Genomic DNA, 20,766 nt, shown 5'->3' with positions numbered 1-20,766 from the left:
ATCATTACAAAAAAATACATTCTAAACCATTGTGCGACAAATAATACAACTGAATTAGATATAACAATAGATTTACTACATTCATCAGTGCTGAAACTCTATCAGTACCAAATAAGGTCAGTTTCAAAACATAATACTATCGCTCACTTACTGTTGATTTGAATTTAGGCTAAAAAATTTTCAAACAGTAACAAACAATATTGTTTCTTCCAGCAAAAATAGTTGATTACTTTAAATTCAATTTGACTCATCAGTTCTATTCTTCACTTCTGTTGTGGTCTGTCTGTTACACATTAACACAAGAGGGTAGAAGAGAATAAAGAAGAGAAGGCTATAAAGAAAGAATGACTGTAAGCTGAAAAAATTACAGAAGCATTTCCAGACTAAAATCTGTATGCCTGGTTTGCGCACGCTACTATCAAAGACAGATGTAAATCAGCTTAGAATGGACAGTTTTGTGTATACTTTTAGTCACATACAACACTCCAAATTACTTTTCACCCAATTTCCAAATTAGAACTAGCTTTCACTATATTGACAAAGAGTATCAGCAAATGCAACTTTCGTTTGGTACTTCAGTTTACTTCTTTAGTACCATGCAAGCATTGAGTCCAGTTATAAACTAAGGGAATGCTTTCCACCTGTTCTTGAGGATGCCAATCTTGTAGTTTGTTTAAAAAGAACTGCTCTTTCATACCTGAATTAATATAAGACTCTACTTTCACTAAAAAAAAATAAAATCCCATCCCAATTCCAGCCAAACATTCCAACACCTGCTTTGGCTGTAAGTAGTCACACAGTGAATCAGCTAGCTCACTGATCTCTCTGAGAAAAACAGAAAGGAATTGTTGTCAAATGTGTGTATTTGGAGGGTTAGGTGTCAAACTAGTGTGTGACTACTGAACATATTCAACAAGTTTTTTACAAAGGTAAAACAGCAACATTTCATTTTCACTCGACTCTTTGAAAGGAAAAATAATAAGCAACTCTTACATCCTAGAATCATGCCAGCTTACCTCGTATATGTTCTAGGCTTTAAGGTATTTCAGCACTAAAATTTCTCAACAGAATTACTATTAATTAAATTATGTATTTTTAACATACAGTTAAAAAAATCAAGAAGTTTCCCAATCTTAGTTTGAAAAGTTTAAACCCTCAAGCCGCTAAAAAAGAAAGACTAGACAAAACCCACACCCTCACCTTCAGTATTATTGACCTTTAGTGATTTTGTTAAGTGTCTACTTGTCTACTTCAGTTATAAAATGCAATGTCAAAAGCATATTTTAAAACCAGTGATCATATCATCAATGAGCCAACTGATGTATATTGAATGAAATTTTTTTTTACAAGTTGTGGTTTTGCATATTTTTTGCATAACCAAAATGAAAATTGTCCCAACGTTCCTGAACATTTTTATCAATTCTCCTTATTTATATATAAAAGACAGATTATATGTTTTTCATCCTCATTTTCGCACAGGTCTCTTGCCTTATAAGCAATATAAAATGTCATCCTATAACCCCTTCCCAAGCCATCTACGTTAGCCACGTTTTCATGATCACTGTTATTACTATTGCTATTCCAAACACATGAAAACAAATGTTGCTTTTAAAGTATTCAGTGCATGAATCATAACTCATTTAAGTCAGAAAGGAGATTTTGTTTTATTATCACAATAAAATCAACAATTTAGGGCTATATAGTTATTTTTAACTGTTCTGAATGAAGAAATATTCCCTACCAGTGGTAATACTTGAAACGAGGTCTCCAGTTAGGAGTTCGTAAAAGTGTTTGAACTGCACAAGCCAGATTCACAAACATATAGCACATAAGGAAAAACCTGTTAAGAAAAAAAGAGCATTTTCCAGTAAGAAATTAACTTGACAGATGTGCATTAAAACAGTGAACACAATCCAAAAAAGTGTAGGAAAGTGTCCATTCTCCTGTACACTGTGTTCACAGTGACCAATAGAACACAAGACATATATTAAGAATACTTATAGAATATTACACCTCAAAATATGGTATTAGCATAATATAGAGCCTCAAACAAATATTTCAGAGACAACGTAGCAAATAACTGACAATCATGGTGTATTGGTTTTGGTTGAGACAGAGTTAATTTTCTCCATAGTAGCTCATTTGGTGCTACGTCATGGACAAAGTCAGTAAAATAAAATTCAGTTTATATCCTAAAGTATTAAATGGTTTTGTCTGTCTCTACTAGATGCACGTGACCTAAAATAGCAGGAATTTTTATTTTAAAATCCTTTTTTCTTTTAAAGTTGAACATATTTTTATTCGCATTCAAGAACTCTGTCATGTAAAAAGTTTTTTGTGCCTAGAAAATTAGTTCCAGTCAGAACATTTTGTTGTTTCATATTATCTCCAGGATCAAACGAATATAATTTGCCAGAAAACAAAGTCTAGCGTGTATTATTTAACCAAGAAAAATAATTACTTAGTTAATTTAAAAATAAAATACTATTTAACTTAAGAACACAAAGCACTGCATTCATACTTACATTGAAAGAATTGGTGCTACACTGTCCAATGAAGCTATCAAAATTCCTATTTCACAAATACCAGCAGTGAGGAGCAGAGCCCAAGTTGGTTCTCCATTTGCTTTTCCATGACCAAATATCTAGTTCAATTCAAGTAAACAGTAAGATTAGGGAAAGCTGTTCATTACATAGTTATGAACTATGGTGCAGACTGTGAATCAACTAACTAACTTACTTCTAATGGGAACTAAAAGTAGTCATTAGTTACAAAGCAAAATAATGCAATCTATACTATGAAAAGCCAAAACTAAAATTGCAAAACACCCCATTTCCAATATGAAATATTTTTACTAAAGTAAGCAATGACTACCTAACATTAACATCCTATTACAGCTGCTGTTGAAATATTCTTTGGTAAATTAAAATCCATATGCATGAGAGATTTATGCTTAGTAAACAGCTAACATAGTTGAGGGCAGTATTTTTTGTAACAGAGAGATTAGGTGTCAATTCAGTACTTATGAATGTAATACTGACCTTTAAAGAGGACTTAGATAAGCCTATGATCCTGCATAGAGCCCTACCAAAAATCATTTTGCTTGTGGTAATTTCCTTTGTGGGGAATTCCATCCAGCTATACTGGTGACAGATGGCAAAATGCTTTGCCTCAAGTTCCAGCTGTACTTATTCTCCTCCATACTCCTCCATTCAATCACAGAGATGAAGCCCTAATTCATTCTCCATACTGTCTTCCTCCCTTAGCTTTCTATCATCCATCAATTTTCCTACCATAACATTAAAATCCCCTTTTTTTTTCTGCTCATGTTTCAAGTCTTTTGGTTTATTTTTTTTTAAATATGTCATACTCTTGTTCCTGTATTAATCTCCTTGAACTCATTTCCCTGACTGTCCATGCAGCAGCCATATCGTTCCAAAACTGCAAGCACACTTCGAGTCTCAAATCCCTCTTTAAATAGCCTGTTTCTCTTTGATTCCCTTTCTCTCACTTTCCAAACCACAATTTTTTTCCTTCCAGTTTTCACTCCTTTCAAATCTAAACATGATAAGGTGCAATCATACTGCCATCCTCTCACTACCAAATTTTTACTTCAGGCAAAAGTGAATTTTTTTGCTTGTCACTCTCAATACTACCCAGCATTTACAACTTATCGCATTACAACCCCTTTCCACTGACAAGTCGAACTCCACCACCATTCAGTCCTCCCAGCCAAGCATATTTAGTGTATTTACTTCCTGTTAAAGACACAGAGAGTCTTGCAAGTATTGAGGTAAGCTTTCAAACTCCAAACTTCACCACAAAGATCACAGCTTTGCTCTCTAGACACTATTTTTTTTGGAGTTTTATTTATTTATTTTTCACTCAAGTCTAGTTGTCTAGGTTTTACAGAAGCAGCCCAGCAAGAATTCTCTCCTCCTCTTTTGTTTGCCAGCTCCCTTACTTCAAGAAAAATCTGATTTATTTCTTTTTAAAACATGCACAGAGATGTTGGAACAATCTTGATGTTTGGAGTCATGGGGATAGAATTCTATTGTTACATTTTTGTTGACTTTATTTAGCTTATAAAAATGAATAAAAACTAGAATTGTATCTATGATACGAGAAGTATTATGCAGTTCCACAGTGAGATGAGATCAACTCTGTTCACAAATACAAGTTGTAAACACAGTCAGGAATCTAGAAGTTTAGTTGTTGTTTGCTTCTTAGTTAATTTATTTCTATTTATAGAAGTCTTATATTCTCAGTTTATAACCAGTTTTATGTGTAAAAACAAATATAATTAAATTGCATTGCACAAAAATATTGAAGCTCAAACTTTGTCCTACAATAGCCTGATCTATTATTGTACTCAAACAGAAGCGAGCTCCAAATCTTTTCCTCACAGTTCTATAAAAACGGTAGAAATTATGCCTCTTTTTTTTTTGGTCAAAATAGAAGCCACATTTGAAGCACTGTGAAGACAAAAACAAATCTCACTTGAATAAACGGTACAATGCCATCTCTTGCAATGGCCTGCAATAGACGGGGTGCACCAGTGAGACTCTGGAGACCAGCACCACATGTTGAAAAGAACGAACCAATCACAATAACCCATGGAGAAGGCCAGGCCAGTGTACCAACCACTAGATTTCCATTAACTGCTTCTCCAAACCTTAGGAAAGAACAGGGGAAACAAAAATAATTTTTAAAAAATCACTAAGCATTAAAATAAGTATTACTACAGTTTCAGTGTCCACATTTCAATCTTTTTGGATAACAGAAATTTTAACAATAAACACCATGTTACAGTATGAACTATAGGATTTCCCAACCAAGCAATCTCTCTTTATTCTGCTTTTTCAAAGAAACTGTTATAATTGCTTCACACTAGGTGCTGCCTCTAAGCAGACATGCAGCCATTATCAGGTATTTTGGCAAACTTTACAGAATTAACAGCAATAGCAGGAGTATGCACATATGTATCTTACAGATTCTTGTGACAGCTAGGAACTAGATTGTCTGTTCTAGAAGTAATAAAAGTAATACAGGTATAGTCTGGGGCATAAGCAGACGATTCACAAAACAAAGTATTAGCCTTTCCTTTTAACAGGGTGATACTGACATACAGACAAGTAATTAGAGAAATTACTAGACACAACCATCTAGAGTTTTGCACATCTTCTGACTGTTGTGCTACCTGATGCAATTTTTAAATTACTATGGCAAATAAGTGGGTAGAAGTCAGGAGGAGGTGCTTTCATTAGTCTTGAGTATCCTATCTAATACTACCTCCCTGTTTTTAATTTTTTTTTAAGATACCTAACTTTATGCTATTTATGGAATAATTGAGTAAACTAAAAAACAGTAATTCCTCACTCACCCCCCTTTCAAACTGACGCTTTTTTTCTTGTAGTTCATCTTACTTTTGTTAGTAAGTAACCAAAATCCATTTTAAGACTATTTATATTGCGATAGCACTTTTTTTTTCCCAATGTTTTCAGATTTTTCAAAATAAAACACCAGAGGAAAGGAAAAGTCTACAGACTAAGAAAAATTAAATGCTTTCTCTTTTCAGATCTGCTTTTAAAACAGGATCAAGAAACACAACAAAGTTAACATAGTAAGCCAGTGTTCAAATTATTGCATATGCCCAAGCTTGGATGTATGACTACATACTATTTTCAGCAGAGGGAAAAAGGTAAAATCACATCTTTAAAATTACAGGAGAAAAAGCTATGCTTCTATGATATTATTTATACAACTGCACATTTATTTTTAATTCAAATTCTAATGCTTGTGATTTAATTAGACACAAGGTAGGAATAACTTGAAGAGATGAAAGAAACACTGAAAGATGTACAACCTACTTTTTCCCATTGCAGATACAACCACCATAATGAAAAAAAAAAAAGAAAAAAACAAAACCAAAAAACAGTCTTTAAACCAAACTAAAAATCCATACACTCTACTGTTACGCTGGATTTCAGCCAAACAAGGACTGGTAGCACTGTACATGAAAGTTCACAGATTCAAAGCTCCTGCTACAATGCAACCTGCTCTAGCGACAGATCACAGTTTGCAAAATTCAAAACTCCCCTGCCCCAGTAAATTTCAAATATGTTACTTTCAAAAATGTGAGTTTATAGATATTACCTCTGCTTTAATTTCTAATTTCAGAAATCATTTACTATTTCTTAGGCAGTTTGATTCAGGTTTTATATTTTGAAGAAAAACATATCAGATATTTTCACTGATGAAGCAATACCATTTTAAAGTAAAAATCACTGAATCACAGAATGGGTCAGTTTGGAAGGGACCACAGTGGGTCATCTAGTCCAACTTCCCAGCTCAAGCAGGATTGTCCTAGAGCAGACAGTTCTTGAATATTTCCAGTGAGGAAGACTCCACAACCTCTCTGGGCAATCTGTTTCAGTGCATGGTCACCCACACAGTAAAGAAGTTCTTCCTCATATTCATATGGAACTTCCTGTGCACCAGTTTCTGCCTATTGCCTCTCATCCTATTGTTTGGCACCAACAAGAAGAGCCTCCATTTTCCTGGCACCTCTCCTTTAGATACTTATAGACATTGATGAGGTTCCCTCTCAGTTGTTTCTTTCAAGGGGGAACAGGCCCAGCTCACTCAGCCTTTTCTCATGAGAGAGATGCTCCAGTCCCTTGATCAACTTTGTAGCTCTCCACTGGACCTGCTCCAGAAGCTCCATGTCTCTCTTGTATTGAGAAATGGACACAGTACTCCAGATGTGCCACATCAAAGTTGAGTAGAGGGGAAAGATCACCTCCCTCAACCTTCTGGCAATGCTCTTCCAAATGCATCCCAGGATTCTGTTGGCCAAGGGCACACTTCTGGTTCACGGGCAGTTTCTTGTCCACCGGGACCTTCAGGTCCTTCTCTGCAGAAGTACCTTCCAGAAGTCAGCTCCTAGCCTGTACTGGTGCCTGGGGTATTCCTCCTCAGGTGCAGGACCCTGCATTTGGTCTTGATGAATTTCAGAGGCTCTTCTCTGCCCATCTCTCCAACCTGTCAAGGTCCCTCTCAAGGGCCACACAGCCCTCTGAGGTATCAGCCACTCCTCCCAGTTTTGTATCATCAGTGAACTTACTGAGGAGGCTCTCTACCCCTTCAACCACATCACTGCTGAACAAGTTAAACAATACTGAGCCCAGCACAGAGAACCATGGGGGACACCACTAGTGACAGGTCTCCAACTAGGCTCTGTGCCATTGATCACGACCCCTCTGTGATCTGCCATTCAGCCAGTTCTCAATTCACCACACCATCCACTCATCTGACCCACACTTCTTGAGCTTGCCTATAAGGATGCTGTGAGATGCAGTTGTCAAAAGCCTATCATGATCCCTTGCTGCTCCTTGTACTAGTTTTGAATAGAATCCAGCTTTTAACTTATATTTTTCCTTCTAGACTAATGAAATAAGTTGTCTCAGCATCAACTCCATCAACCTTTAAACAATAACCCAATGCCACTTCTTTATCACCAAAAGCAAACCTAGGCTTCGACAGAAAAGAGAACCAGACACCAGCAAGAAAGCAAATGTGAAATCTGACAACACTTTCATCCTAATCAACTCAGCTTCTCCTAATGGAGAAATTTATCAAAATCTGGAGATTCTGTTCATACTAATCTCCATTATGTTTATTCCCTTCATGCTTCATATTGTGCCTTAAATGTCGTTAGGCAACTACATGGTTGAAAATTGACATGACTCTTGATCTAAAACTGATATTTTAAAATGAGAGATAGTCATACATCCAATGGGAGTTACAGGTTTGATGGTGCACTGCGGTCTCATAAACTCTTCTTGTTGCGTAACAAATTTTTTTCTTGTCTTTGTCCCTCAGGAGCATATTACTTCTCCCTAAGTAATACCAGCCCTCTTATCCCTACCCATCAGCTCTGCAAATACTAGTTACAATTTTCTTTATCAAGAACATTTTATTAGGCTGGTTCCACTTCAAACATTTATCTTAGATTCTGCTTCTGCTTTTCGAAAGGATACAGCCTGATAACCTGACTCATTTTTGCAGCCATCTCAGGTTAGCAGATAGACTTTCCCTCCAGTTTTAATCAAAGCAAAAGAAATATATATCACATAGATATTTCACAGAAGAGTAATTAGTAAGTCCTATTAATATAACCCATGATTATATATACTCTCTGTAAAATTAGAAGTTGAATATGACTTACTTATCTCTTAATATCACACCTTCTATACAGGCACCAAACAACACTATACAGGAGAGATCTGTAACTGAGACTGAAGGAAGATTACGTTGTAGATAATTACGTAGAAAAAAACCCACCATTTTTCACGTAGGTATGAAATGAAAACATTCATGATAATGAAGTGTGTGGGGGGAAGGTGTTTCACAGTTGTTTTTGTTTGGTTTTTTTAGTTCTTCCCTACTATAATTTTTTAGTTTATATTCTCTATGACTGTATTTGATACATAGTTGATTTGTGAAGTATTGGAAGTAGCCAGTTCATACGTCACACAACAGAACAGGTATTTTCTCATATAAATAAGTAAGCATTTGTGTCCTCTAGGTTTTGAAGGAACAAAAATTTCTGTTGCTGGTTGTTTGGTTCAAGATTTGGTTATGCTGAATATAACAACAATCTGCAAACTGAAGCATGATGCTAAAAACATCTATGACTCTTTACAAAAAATGTCAGCTATATCTTGGAATTTGAAGCTAGTAGAATATAGGATATATATATTTATAAATAAATAATTTATAAATAGAATTTGAGATATTTTAATGATCTCTATAAATAATACTTATATTACAAATATACAAATATAAAATACTTCTTTTCAGGTTAGATTTAATTCATTTTATACTCAGGCAACTCTAATGACTTTCCAATAAAAACCTACACCTAAACTACAGAATGCAGACTAGAAAAAAGTCACATCATAAAGGATACAAATAAAAGATGTAGTTGAAATAGCCAAAATTGTTCCAGTAGGAATAGATTTCTGAGCATCCTTTAGGTCTCCAGATCTGTTTGAACCTGCCATAATACCTTAAAAAGAGATGAAATTTATATGTTATAAAAACAATTAACAGAAATCCATGGAAATAACTAATAGAACACGAACATTTAATTTTAAGCCTGATTTAACACAGGATTACCAATGAAGCAGACTGCAGTAGTATATTATAATTCTGCACAAATCTGCAACTTATACCTTCATTTTATTCAGAAATTTGTGTTACTACCCACTGTTGAATGAACAAATCCTATAAAGGTTGGTAAAAATGCAGATAAAAAAAAAAATTAAAATATTTCTCAACTATAACCTGAGAATCATTATTGAAATGAAGAAACATAAGAAGTAGCAAAATATTGGGGATGGATGTTATAAACTAACAGGGATTTAGCAATTTTAGCTAGTATGGCCAATGCACTAACTTTCTACTAAACAGACCACCATAATAAGATATGCAAGCAAATCAATAAACTAAAGAATAAAAGCATAGAAATAAAAAAAAAAGAAAGAAGCAGGCAAGAAGAAAAAAAATGGTTAGAAAAATCACATGTACACATCCCTGTTTCAAACTAACAAGAGAACAGAAGCATTTTCTAGCACATACTGTGACGGGAGTTGTATCTACCTGTCACAGATGGGAAATAAATCCCAACTAGCATTGTGAAGTAGGTCATGATGTCTGTAAAAACATAAGGGAGTCCACCCATTTTTGTCTCTTCTGATCCGGCAATGGATGGTTGATCTTTTTTCTCAACTATCGACCCTTTTTCTGAATAGGTACTCCAGAGATTGTCTACAAGGGAAGGGAAAAACAAAAGTCAGTGTCATCTCACTGTTTCAGGATATCAAGTAGTGAGAATGAAATAATCTTATTAATCAGATGCCTTTTCTTACACAAAAATCATGTTTCCCAATATGATTAATACCAACTTTAATGGGTGGATATTCCCACTGTAAGCCAGTAAAAATGCAGTAGTGTATGAGATGCATCATATAAAATTTTCTCTTCCCTTAAAGAAAAATTTAGTTAGAGAATTAAATGCTAATATATTTGTAGAATGTCCGCTTACATTGCACAGGCATACGGATGTATTATCATGATGTATTGTGAAAAGATAAGGAAATTATCTCCAGGTTCAGGCAATCTTAGCATACATTAATATTTCTTGTTCTTGTATTTTGAGGACCAGTACAAAGAAGAAATGCTAGTTAACAGTAACTTGAGTTCTTTGAGACCTGCTATACAGAATAATCTTGGACAACACTTCAGCATTCAGCCGTTCATGGTGAAGGATTTCCACATGGTGACAAAAGCAGAGTAACCAGACTTCAGAAAATCACTGATAAGCAAAAAAACCTGTGGGAGTTTCTCCCCAAAAATCCAATTTCCGAGCTTCCCCACAATTTGCCTCAATGTAAGAGAGAGGAGGTTTCAGACAGGCAAAACTCAGCATGGGGAAATTATATCAAAATTTATTACTAACAGAATAAAAACTATAGAAACTAAAAAGCAAATAAATACACATTATTAATACAACTCTTACGACTCCTGGGGAGTCCTCCCACATCAGTTCAGAAGAAAAACCTTCAGGGCGATAGCTAAAGTCTCTCTCACTGGGGTATCAGGGAAGGGGTCTTTTGCACCCCCACCAGCTCCTCGGCCTCTGCCAAGGTCTCCTCCTGGACTGCAAGGGAACACTTGCTGCACCAGGTCTTCATCACGAGTTACAGGGAGTCAGCTTTTGAGTCCTTTCCCCTGGTTTATGAAGGTTCCTCCTGGAAGTAAGATTCAGGGACTTCTCCACTTCGAGTCCACTCTTCCTCCCCAGGTTGCAGGGTTTCTGGGTTTTTGCTCAGTTTTTTATTCCCCAAATAGTTTTCATCAAAAGTCCTTACCCAGAAAAAGCCTGCTTGGTTTGGCTTCTCTCTGTCTCAGCTGCTACATCAGCTCAGCTTCCACGTGTCACGGGGAGGCATTCCTCCCCCGCATTCCTTGTCCTTCGGTTTTTTGGCTGCCCTCGTCCAAATCTAACATAGGGCACTTCCGAGCTCCTTGGCCCATCACCATGTTTCAGTCTCAGCTCCAGGTCGCCTCCTCCCCCGCCATTGTGGAGGAGGTGGCAGTGAGACTGCTTGAAGTTTTCTCTCCTCTGCCTGGAATTCTTCCAGCTCTGCTTCACAATTGTCGCTCCCCCCACTCGCAGTGGGGGGAAACGGTGAAGAAACCACCCCAGCCCTGGCTGGACTAAGGTCGTGGAGGCCCAGGGGCCCCCCGGGTTTGGAGGTCCCTGGCCATCCCTCGTGGCTTCGATCCTTTCTGCCAACAACTTCCTCCGGCTGTTGTAATATGCTAATTTCACAGGGGTGAAACGCAGCTCTGATTGGCCCCACACTGGAAACTCACCTGGGACCAACTACTTCCAGCCCCCCCAGGGAGGAGGGGTGGGGGGTGAAACCACCACAAAACCCCAGCAGAATGTGGTTTAAATTCCCCAGCAAACTAAAGATGTTTGTTTGAAGGCAACTGAGGGTCAAAGAACCAGCAACTTGAGAGAGTTTACATTTGTAGGAACACTGGTTGTGCACCTTGACAAGACTGTGAGAATATCCAACACTGACTCCTATTTTAAAATAAGACAAGTTATCCTATCACATGTGAGGAAACAAAGTAGATGCTCTCCCGCCCTGTCAAGAACACAAAGGATTTTACAGCACGGAAATAAACAATTCCCATGGACTGCCAGGATGATCAAATAGCCAATTTTTAGCCATTCTGTACAATTTTAGGGAATTTAAGTACAGTATTCTAAGCCTCCAAAATAGCAAAAAGTTACCTTGTGCATAATATGAGACTGACTTTGAACCATAAGTTACCAAAGAGAGGATACATATATCCAGATTCATAACAGAATCTTACAATTGGTAAGCATATACGGAAGAACGCATGAGAATTGTAAGAGACAGCAGAATAAAGATTAAAAGTAAGTTTTAATTGCTACAGAATATGTGTGTTAGTTCAATCAAATGAAGAGGAGTAATAAACCCATCTAGAGATAAGACTGAAGCCATAAGAAGAGTTAAGGAAACAAGAGAATTGTAAATTTCAGGAATTTTCACAAAGATTTGAGGACTGATGTAAAATAAGTCAAGATCTCCAAAGTAGCATCTACTTCCTGTGGAGCATAAAGGAAAGTCCAAAAATCAGCTTGTAACTGCCAATCAAAACCACTTAAATACTTAACAAGGACTCAACAGCTTGTGTCCTTTATTTAGTATGACACCGGACTGACAATGGCCTGACCACTCCAACACACACAACTTAATTGTGGAACTGCTCATGCCAGCATGAGTGGGAAAAATTAGCTTAGATATTTTGTTAAATAGAAATCACTTCCCCATTTCATAACATGTCACATAGAGCTTTTCTATACTCATTTTCCCACAAGTGATAATCCAAGGGGACTTGGAAGTTAGGGTGAGAAAAAAGAATCACTTTTCAGAAGAGTACAGACATTTGTCCCCTCTAGGACCATTCATGGATTGCTGAGGCTCCTCTAGCAACGTTTAGGACACACACACAATGCATCAGACCAGCATGCTACCATGAAGCAGAATAATGTTGATTAAAGCAATTTGGAAATTCTATCATTATTGTTAGGATTACAGACATATTTGTTCAGCCATTTGTAGAATGATTTATTATTGTTAGGATAACATTCAAAGAAGGTGTATAAGAGATTTATACTTTCTGTATATGAGTGCCCAATAAATAGTGTGAGGACTCAGCACACACTTCCTGGGACACCCAGTCATGGTATCTGAGTATTCCCACTCACAGCTCAAGAATCTTTAATGTGCAGAGCAGCTCCAAAGTCTACCTACAATGCAGAACAGACACTGAATGGAGGAAAACCCTCCCTGAGAAATCTTTGCAAGTCAAGCTCAAACCAGGTATCAGAATTTGTGCTCACACTCAGCAAGGAGGACACCTGAGTTCTAGCATTATGTGTCACTAGGATAGTGAAATGCATTGTAAGAGTGGTTCTTGTTCAAAGAAATGTTACTCAGTGAATAGAAGCAGAGCATGTATTTCTAAAAGTAGAACAATCAGTACTCAGCTTGAAATCTCCAAGAATACTGAAAGACCTGAGGCTGACGTGAAATCGTACTGCTACCCAAGGACAAACGTAATGCAAACTTTTTTATTTAAAAGGGTTTCAGAGAGACATAGAAACTAAAGACTCAGAAGTAGCATTGAACATCATGAACATAGCAACAACAGCAATTGAGAAGAGACAGTAAACATATGGGTGTTATCTTTGAGTTCTGAAAAAAACAGCAGCTATTTTCTTGAGTTTTGAGGAACTGGGGAAGCCTCAACTTGGTTTTTGTAAAAGAAAATTGCCAGAAGTATTCAAATTCCTTGAGGGAAACTTAAATGAAGGTGATCCACTTAAATCAGTCCACCTGTATTTCCTATGTTTTTGAAATATTCCTCACCCAAGGAACCTATAGTAGCCGTGGTATAAGAGGAAAACGGTTCAAAGACAGAAAACAACAGGTAAAAGTAAATGTAAGTAGTTTTGTAATGCAGAAGAGCCACCAGTAAGCTTCTATAAGGATGAGCAGCAGTATTTAACCAGTGCTATCCAGTACACTTGAACAGCCTAAAAAAGGGAGCTAGTAACAAGATGAGAAAGTTTACTGGCAATACTCAGTTAAATCAAAGTTGTAGAAGCAAAACCAACTGCAAAGAACTAGAAAAAATCATATTAGACTCAGTAAATAAATATAATGCAACTGATGAAATTCACTACAGCTAACCAACAAGTAACAAACACTGGAAAGCATATCCCTCACATTGAGCTTTCAGCAGACTCCTAATGGTCTTTAGAGATCTTAGCGTCACGTGAGAGTAAATTAGCAAAATGTACTTTTATACAGGATTGCTAGTTCAAGTAAATATTACATAGTGAACAAAACAATGAACAGAACAAAAGCACATTTTTCCAAAACAAGAAAAATCAGTGCTCAGCCTGAAACCTCCAAAAGCAAAAGAGCAGTTTAAATCTTACAGGGTAGCAAAAAAAAAAAAGAACATACAGTTGTCTTCTGAGTTGGAGCAGGAAATGCAAAAATATTTAGGAAAAACTGTAGATATGCATATGGTAAATTGTAAAATGCACAGAACAAACTCTAAGTCACATTTCTTGTAAGAAACATTTCAAATCAGAAATAATTTCATTTATCATTATCTTTTTTTAAACACACAAATTTACATTCAGAGAAGCCTATGTTTCATTTACTATCTTTTTATATATTTCTACACTTTATATTTGGTATTTAAACTGAATTACTATGGCAGTAGTGATTGCCTCGTGTCCTTGCGTAGGTAGCATTGCATATTTATATAAATCAAACCTTATTTTAAGAGAAAGCAGGGGAGAGGTATCAAAACATCCATTTCATTCTCAGAAATGCTATTTGTGCATGTACAGTAGAATCTCTTACATGAATCTCATGACTTTGTGCAATTGGAATTCCAAGCTGTCACAACTGGACAGAAATGTAAACAGAAGAAAAATCTATACACTCTGTAGGTTGCTTTTCTCGAAATCAATCACTAACTTGCCGTACACATTGGACAGGCCACTGGACTTCATTCCTCATTGCACTAGCTGTAAATTGGAAACAAGTTCTCCCTCAGGAGAGTTTGAAAATGTATTAATGAATGGCTTATTGAATTGTGTATCTGGCATACAAAGGAGCCAAACACTTCAAAAAAATAGCTGTGATAAGCACTTTACTACCATTTTCTTTTTGATTGAACAGTGGTTTTTGAAAGTGCGCCTAAAAAACTCCAATGACCCCCAAATTAAAGCACTTGATATTAAGCTTCTAAAACCAGATGAAAATTTAATAGGAAGAAGTATGCTCAAGGTAGTAATCTTTCACAGCAACAGATTAGAGGTAAAGAAGTAGTGACAGGTTAGACCACTACAATACTAACCAGCTATCAGCCAAATTAATAACATCCAAAAATTTTTAAATCACTGTGCTTTCCAACTTACCAGTTAGAACTCCACTCATTATTCCTGGAATACCTTGAATTTCTGTTACATTATTGAGACGAAAGTAGTCATCACACGTAGCATTAAGCAATGAGCTATCACAGAAGAGGCGCCACAAAGGTGTAGTCTTTGTTTCATTATTGCTTTCAGTAAATTTGGCACAGACATCAAAGTTGCGTTTTGATAATGTACGGTTTCCAAGGAGACAGATCCTACAAACAAGAAAAAAAAAAATCAGTGATCCTTTAATATAGGGTGTGCATTAAAGCATTTTATGTCTTTCAGACTTCTTCAGAAACCTGTTATTCACAGTATCTAAGACTCGTACTACATCTACTAAAACAGTATATAGTTTCTACATCTAAATGTATAACCTTCATCAATAGCCTTTAAAACATGGATCAAATATTTTGACTTTAAGGTATTAATAGCTATTTTGCTTTCTGATTTATTCTTTAGAAAATATAATCAATTTAAGCAGTTTGACTAAATAACAGAGATAATGATTCATTTAGTCCTACAAGAAATCAGGGAAATTAAGGAATACTTTATATAAAGATGAGTCTAATCAAGAAAATACGAAAGTAATATTAGGCAAATACATCATTCGCTTTTCTAGCAAATAAAAACTTTAGATGATCCTTGAACATATTACAATCCAAAAGGTAGGAAATAAGCCAGGAAAGTTAAATAGCAAAATTTAAAAACATTGATGGGAGTACAAATTAAAGAATCATGTAGCGGGAAGCAAATAATTTCTTTCAAGAATGAAAGAAAATTAGAAAAGTCAGAAGAGTTTGTCAAAAGCAAATTCCTACCAGCAAAGAATATTAAGGATCATGGAATATTTCTTTGCTAAACTACACAAAAGATGTTTAGGAGATCTCTATTCCAGGTTTGCTTAATACTCAAATTATATATATATATATAGATATAGATATATGAAGACGAAAGAAGGAATATAAAAAAAAATCCCCTGTGGGTTAGGCAGATTAGTCAAAAATCAGATAGAACACATGTAATATTTCTGAAGGAGCTCAGTTAAGAAGCTGATAACAAACAGTAAAAACATACCACTTGGCATTAGAACAAGTATATGAAGTCAAGCAGAATACTGCCCTAGTGCAATATTCTGTTTCTGTGTGCAATTAAAAGTAGATGCCATAGGAGGAGTACAGGACACCAGTACAGCTTCAAGGTATGGCATCACATGTAAGTTAAACAGGTTTAACAGAAAGCTGTTGCCAAAGAGATCATCTTGCCACTTGTCTTGCTCATTTTTCTTTTTAATTGCTATTAGTTTTGGTGACCCTATAGAAGCAAGGTCAATTGATTCAACCAATGGAAACTTCTTTCAGTTTGATTCAACTGAGAGATCATGAAGTAAACTATTTTACCACCTATACAATGGCCAAACTTAATGGAAGTTGGTGATATCAACCTAACTAACCAGCTAAGTGGAAGCTGGTTTTTTGATGACCAGCTCACCATCAGATCAGCCTTATCATAAATTAAAACCACACCTGAGTTTCTAATTTTGAGGCAGACTATAAGCGTAAACAATTATATTTACTGGGAAAAAACCTTTCTTTATATTTTTTCACCCCATACAATAGTATATCACAGTAGCAGCCTCATACAAGGTTTCCAGGAACTTGATAATCAGTCTTACCCATGCTACATATCCAGATAAACTCTCTTTTACTTGTATAGGTGACTAAAAGATTTAACTATTTCCCCACTGGAAGTTACAGCTGGTAAGAAACTCAAGTTTAATTCAGATATATGTCAGAATTTTTGATCACACTTATTTTTTCAATCGAGGACAGTATCATGTTACAAAACAGTAATGCTCAATTTGTAATACAACTACCCACACTTCAAAGTACTATAGAATCTGTAACAATCATACAGCAAAGGATAACTCTTGTTATGAAGTGCCATGCAGGACTGAAGTTATCAGCCTATTCCACTAGTGGTTCAAGCAATATAATCTTGTTTTCTCTTTAAACAGAAAAAGATGCACAAAAATGTAACTCACATACTGATAACTGGAGTAAAGCAATAACTCTTAGCTAAGGAGTTGAACAAATTGAAGGTGTTGAGAAGCAATGTCATGTGTGACAACAATAAAATTTTATTTTATTAACAAGAAAGCCTTCACAAACACAAGTGAATTTAACACTGCAATGTCTCAATTTTAGGAAGGGAGAAATGGAAGTTTCAAAAATTTCCTCATAACACAGAAAGTTTGAAAGTATGTTTCTTTCATAACTCTGGTTCATGGCTAATACGTTTTCTTGAAGTTTTTACTTTATTCCATAAGTTTTTAGTTTAGATAAAGCAGCTATATTTACTGTCAGTAAAACCCACCTTTTGATTCTTTAGGTGTGGGTGGAATAACAGCTAGTAATTTTAAGCACCAAAGAACATTTTCTAGAGTATCACGTCTTACGAAAAATGAGAGAAAGATTCAGATATGTAACTCAGAATAACAAATAAGCACATCAGTGCCTAAACCCCTTAAACCTACCATTGAAGCCAGTGCGCTTGTATTTTGAAGCTTAGCTTAAAACATGAAATGGTTACAGTAACTATTCCCTCCCCATACTTTTTTTTTTCTTTTAAATAACCCACACAACTTAAATATTGCACTTACGGAAAGTCGGGTGGGTCAAAAGCAGTCTTAATAACTCCAGCATATATGGCAATGATGGAAAGAATCACACAGGCAAGGAAGACCAGAGCAAGTTTGTTGACATACTTTACTCCCACAAAAACTACTATGGCCATAAGAATGATAATACATGTTCCATAAACTCTCATGTTGTTTAGCATAGCCTCTGTTTCTTCACCAACCTCTTCTGCTTTAAATATAGCAGCACTTGGAGAAATGTAGGTCTGCAAGAGATATGACAAACTATCACACATGTAATAACAAATATTTTATTAAGAAATCATTTACTTGAACTACAAAATCTAAACTTCTGTATTAGTTTTATGCTTTCACAAATGTGTTCAACCAGATAACATGGTCATTTAGAAAGTGTAGAGGTAAAAGGGAGGGGGAGGTGAGAATGAAGGAAAACAAGTTTTGAGAATAAGATACAGCTTTTGCTCCAGCTTCTTCTCTCCCCTTAAAGAGTTTCCACTCCCCAAACTCATGTGTCAGCCAGACAGGAAAAACTGCTAAGAAATCTGGGGGGAAAAGAAGGAGCACATAACAAAAATTAAAAGAAAAAACCCAAACCCATAAACTAGCTCAAACCAGATATATGCTTAATAATTCCACTGACTGAAACACAATATGAAGAATCAAATAATATAGCATAATAAAAACCTGAAAATGTTTTCAGTACTACAGATCCTACACTACATTTCATAAAATTTGAATCTGAAATTGCAACAGCACAAATTAAGATTAGCGTGACAAAGCTTAGTCCTGTGCTAAAACAGACAATTTGAACTACTGCAATTTCAAACATGAAAGCATAGATCTCAATTGAGATCTACAGATCTCAATTTCATACAATTTAGTTCTAGGTTCTACATGAAAAGAAGTTAAAAGTACAGCTCATAGGACTTACGCTGATAAATGCAATTGAGAAAACTAATTGATCTATAGTTCTAAGACATTTGTGTACTACACTACCTGAGAGCAACATCTTTATTCCTTCTTCTAGCATCTCTAAAAAAATCCTCTTCGCTCAGCTACTAGGGAAGTATTGGGGCTTGAGGCAACTCAATCCTTCAAAACAACTACTAAACTGGCTATCCTTAGATAATTTAACTCCTAAATGAAGAAGAAATGAAGAAATGAAGAAACTTTGAGGAGGCTATTCTCATATGTCCAGAAGCAAAATCCAAAACCAGACATGGAGGATTCTTCACTAGAGTTTTCTTAAATTAAATTTAGTACATCAATATTTACTAGAGTGCTAGGAGAGATGACAATTGTCACATCACCATGGAAGAAAAAAAAGTAAACTGAAAAACTAATTACAGGTAGAATATTTATATATTGTTAGAAAACTCTGCATTGCAATGTTGCAGAAGTATCAGGCTCTGTACAGGCTCTGTATGCCAGTACTCCAGTAAGATTTTCTTGTGTACTTTGTTGCCCTGCTGTTCACAGCCTTTGCTAGGGAAAACCACAGGCAGATGACTGATTCCTGTCCCTCCAAATAATCCACATCCCATCAGAGAAAAGAAAAAAAAGCAATACTTGTGCCTTGCAGGTATGATAGAGGTCTGTTTTGCAGTCTTTGTCAGATATCTTGGGCAGCATTTTACTTCAAATTGCATAGCTAAACCCCATACATATTTATTAGCAACACATACCCAGTATGACACTTTAATAGGGAGAACAGCGCACCAAATTCAGCTCACAATTTAACATGGCGCTGGTGTTGCTACTATAGATCAAATTGCCCAAGCAAGCAGTAGTGAGGACTGTCTCTAATTTAAATTCAAGAAAGTCTGGATTTGATGACATGGGTCTTAGTAAGCAACAAGGAGCAATTCTGAAGTATTTCTTGTGCATATCTGCAGTTTCTGATATGATGAACAATAACTGTCTGGCCCCTCCTGGATGATGCACAGTCACAGTAGCTGCACCACTGCCATACAGGCAGTCTTCCACAGCATCTTTACAAATATATGAAAATTCAAAGCCAGCAGTTTGGAAAGGAGAAATTGGGACAAATTCTTAATTCCTGCCTCACAGGTGATACGACCTTCACGTTCTTCACAACTTTCAATTGGGCAGCAGCCAGCGCATAGGGCACTGCAAAGCACTGTAGAAGCTGAAAAGTTTCTGTGAGTTACCCTGGGAATGCTTGTCTGATCCAGGTTCACAGACTTTCATATGGAAGGAGAGGAGTTCTATTTGATTCCTACTTTAAGTAGAAAAAACTTACATCAAACAACTTTTAATTTATTTTTGTATTATTGATAAGAATCTACCTTTTTCAAATAGTCACAAGTAAGAATAAATATCAACATACTGAAAATGTAGTATCAAAACATTAATAATCACCAAACTAGAATGCATTTTAGGCCAAGTAAATTCATCAGCAATCTCCCTAAGCAGCCCAAATACATTTAGCCTTAAGAGAAACTAGTACTCACCAATAAAATTTCGATGGTACCAAGAATGTACATTGCTCCTGCAAAGGTTGTGCCCAAATAGAAACAAAGTCCCACTGCTCCACCAAACTCTGGCCCTAAAGATCTTGAAATCATGTAGTAAGAGCCTCCAGCTGTGAATTTAATAAGAAACCAACCAAACAAAAAACTTCCAGGCCTTCAGGTTAAGGATGGCAGTAGAGAACAAAAATCTGAATCATTCAATCAACATAATCAAGATAACCACTGCATGTGTCTCCATTGACATGCTAATACCAAAACTGTAGTCAATGTCTATACCAACTAGACAGTACATTTCAAGATTAATATCCCCAAGCGCATTTTAGGGGGAACAGAAAGTAAAGCCCAACAAAAAAAGAGAAAAAATTTACACAAGCTAAACAGAAGTAAATTAGAAAAGGATATATAGGTATAGATAGATGTGAATCAATTTCTAACCTCAAGCTGTTCCCCACCAAACAACAGATTTCCAAAACCATTGCTTTATGACATAGGGACAAACCAGA

The 20,766-nt window shown here is 36.0% G+C and overlaps 1 protein-coding gene across 4 annotated transcripts in view; it reads right to left on the bottom strand.

Moving 5' to 3' along the window:
- LOC116788091 (solute carrier family 12 member 7-like) overlaps positions 1–20,766 on the bottom strand; it is a 71,036-nt gene that overhangs the window by 24,694 nt on the left and 25,576 nt on the right. For 2 of the 4 annotated variants that reach the window (XM_032690480.1, XM_032690452.1), the window contains exons 6-14: positions 20,243–20,373; positions 17,772–18,013; positions 15,113–15,324; positions 9,667–9,834; positions 8,975–9,073; positions 8,231–8,288; positions 4,501–4,675; positions 2,526–2,644; positions 1,742–1,840 (exon numbers count right to left, since the gene is read on the bottom strand). In XM_032690480.1, coding sequence (XP_032546371.1) covers positions 1,742–1,840; positions 2,526–2,644; positions 4,501–4,675; positions 8,231–8,288; positions 8,975–9,073; positions 9,667–9,834; positions 15,113–15,324; positions 17,772–18,013; positions 20,243–20,373 — 1,303 coding nt within the window. The remainder of the gene's footprint in view (positions 1–1,741; positions 1,841–2,525; positions 2,645–4,500; positions 4,676–8,230; positions 8,289–8,974; positions 9,074–9,666; positions 9,835–15,112; positions 15,325–17,771; positions 18,014–20,242; positions 20,374–20,766) is intronic. The other 2 variants (XM_032690461.1, XM_032690471.1) reach the window with 2 other exon arrangements.

The sequence above is a fragment of the Chiroxiphia lanceolata genome, chromosome 1 (genome assembly GCF_009829145.1).
Source record: "Chiroxiphia lanceolata isolate bChiLan1 chromosome 1, bChiLan1.pri, whole genome shotgun sequence".
Lineage (NCBI taxonomy): Eukaryota > Metazoa > Chordata > Aves > Passeriformes > Pipridae > Chiroxiphia > Chiroxiphia lanceolata.
The sequence above is the reverse complement of the archived record's forward strand: the minus strand, read 5'-3'. Positions and strand labels throughout refer to the sequence as shown.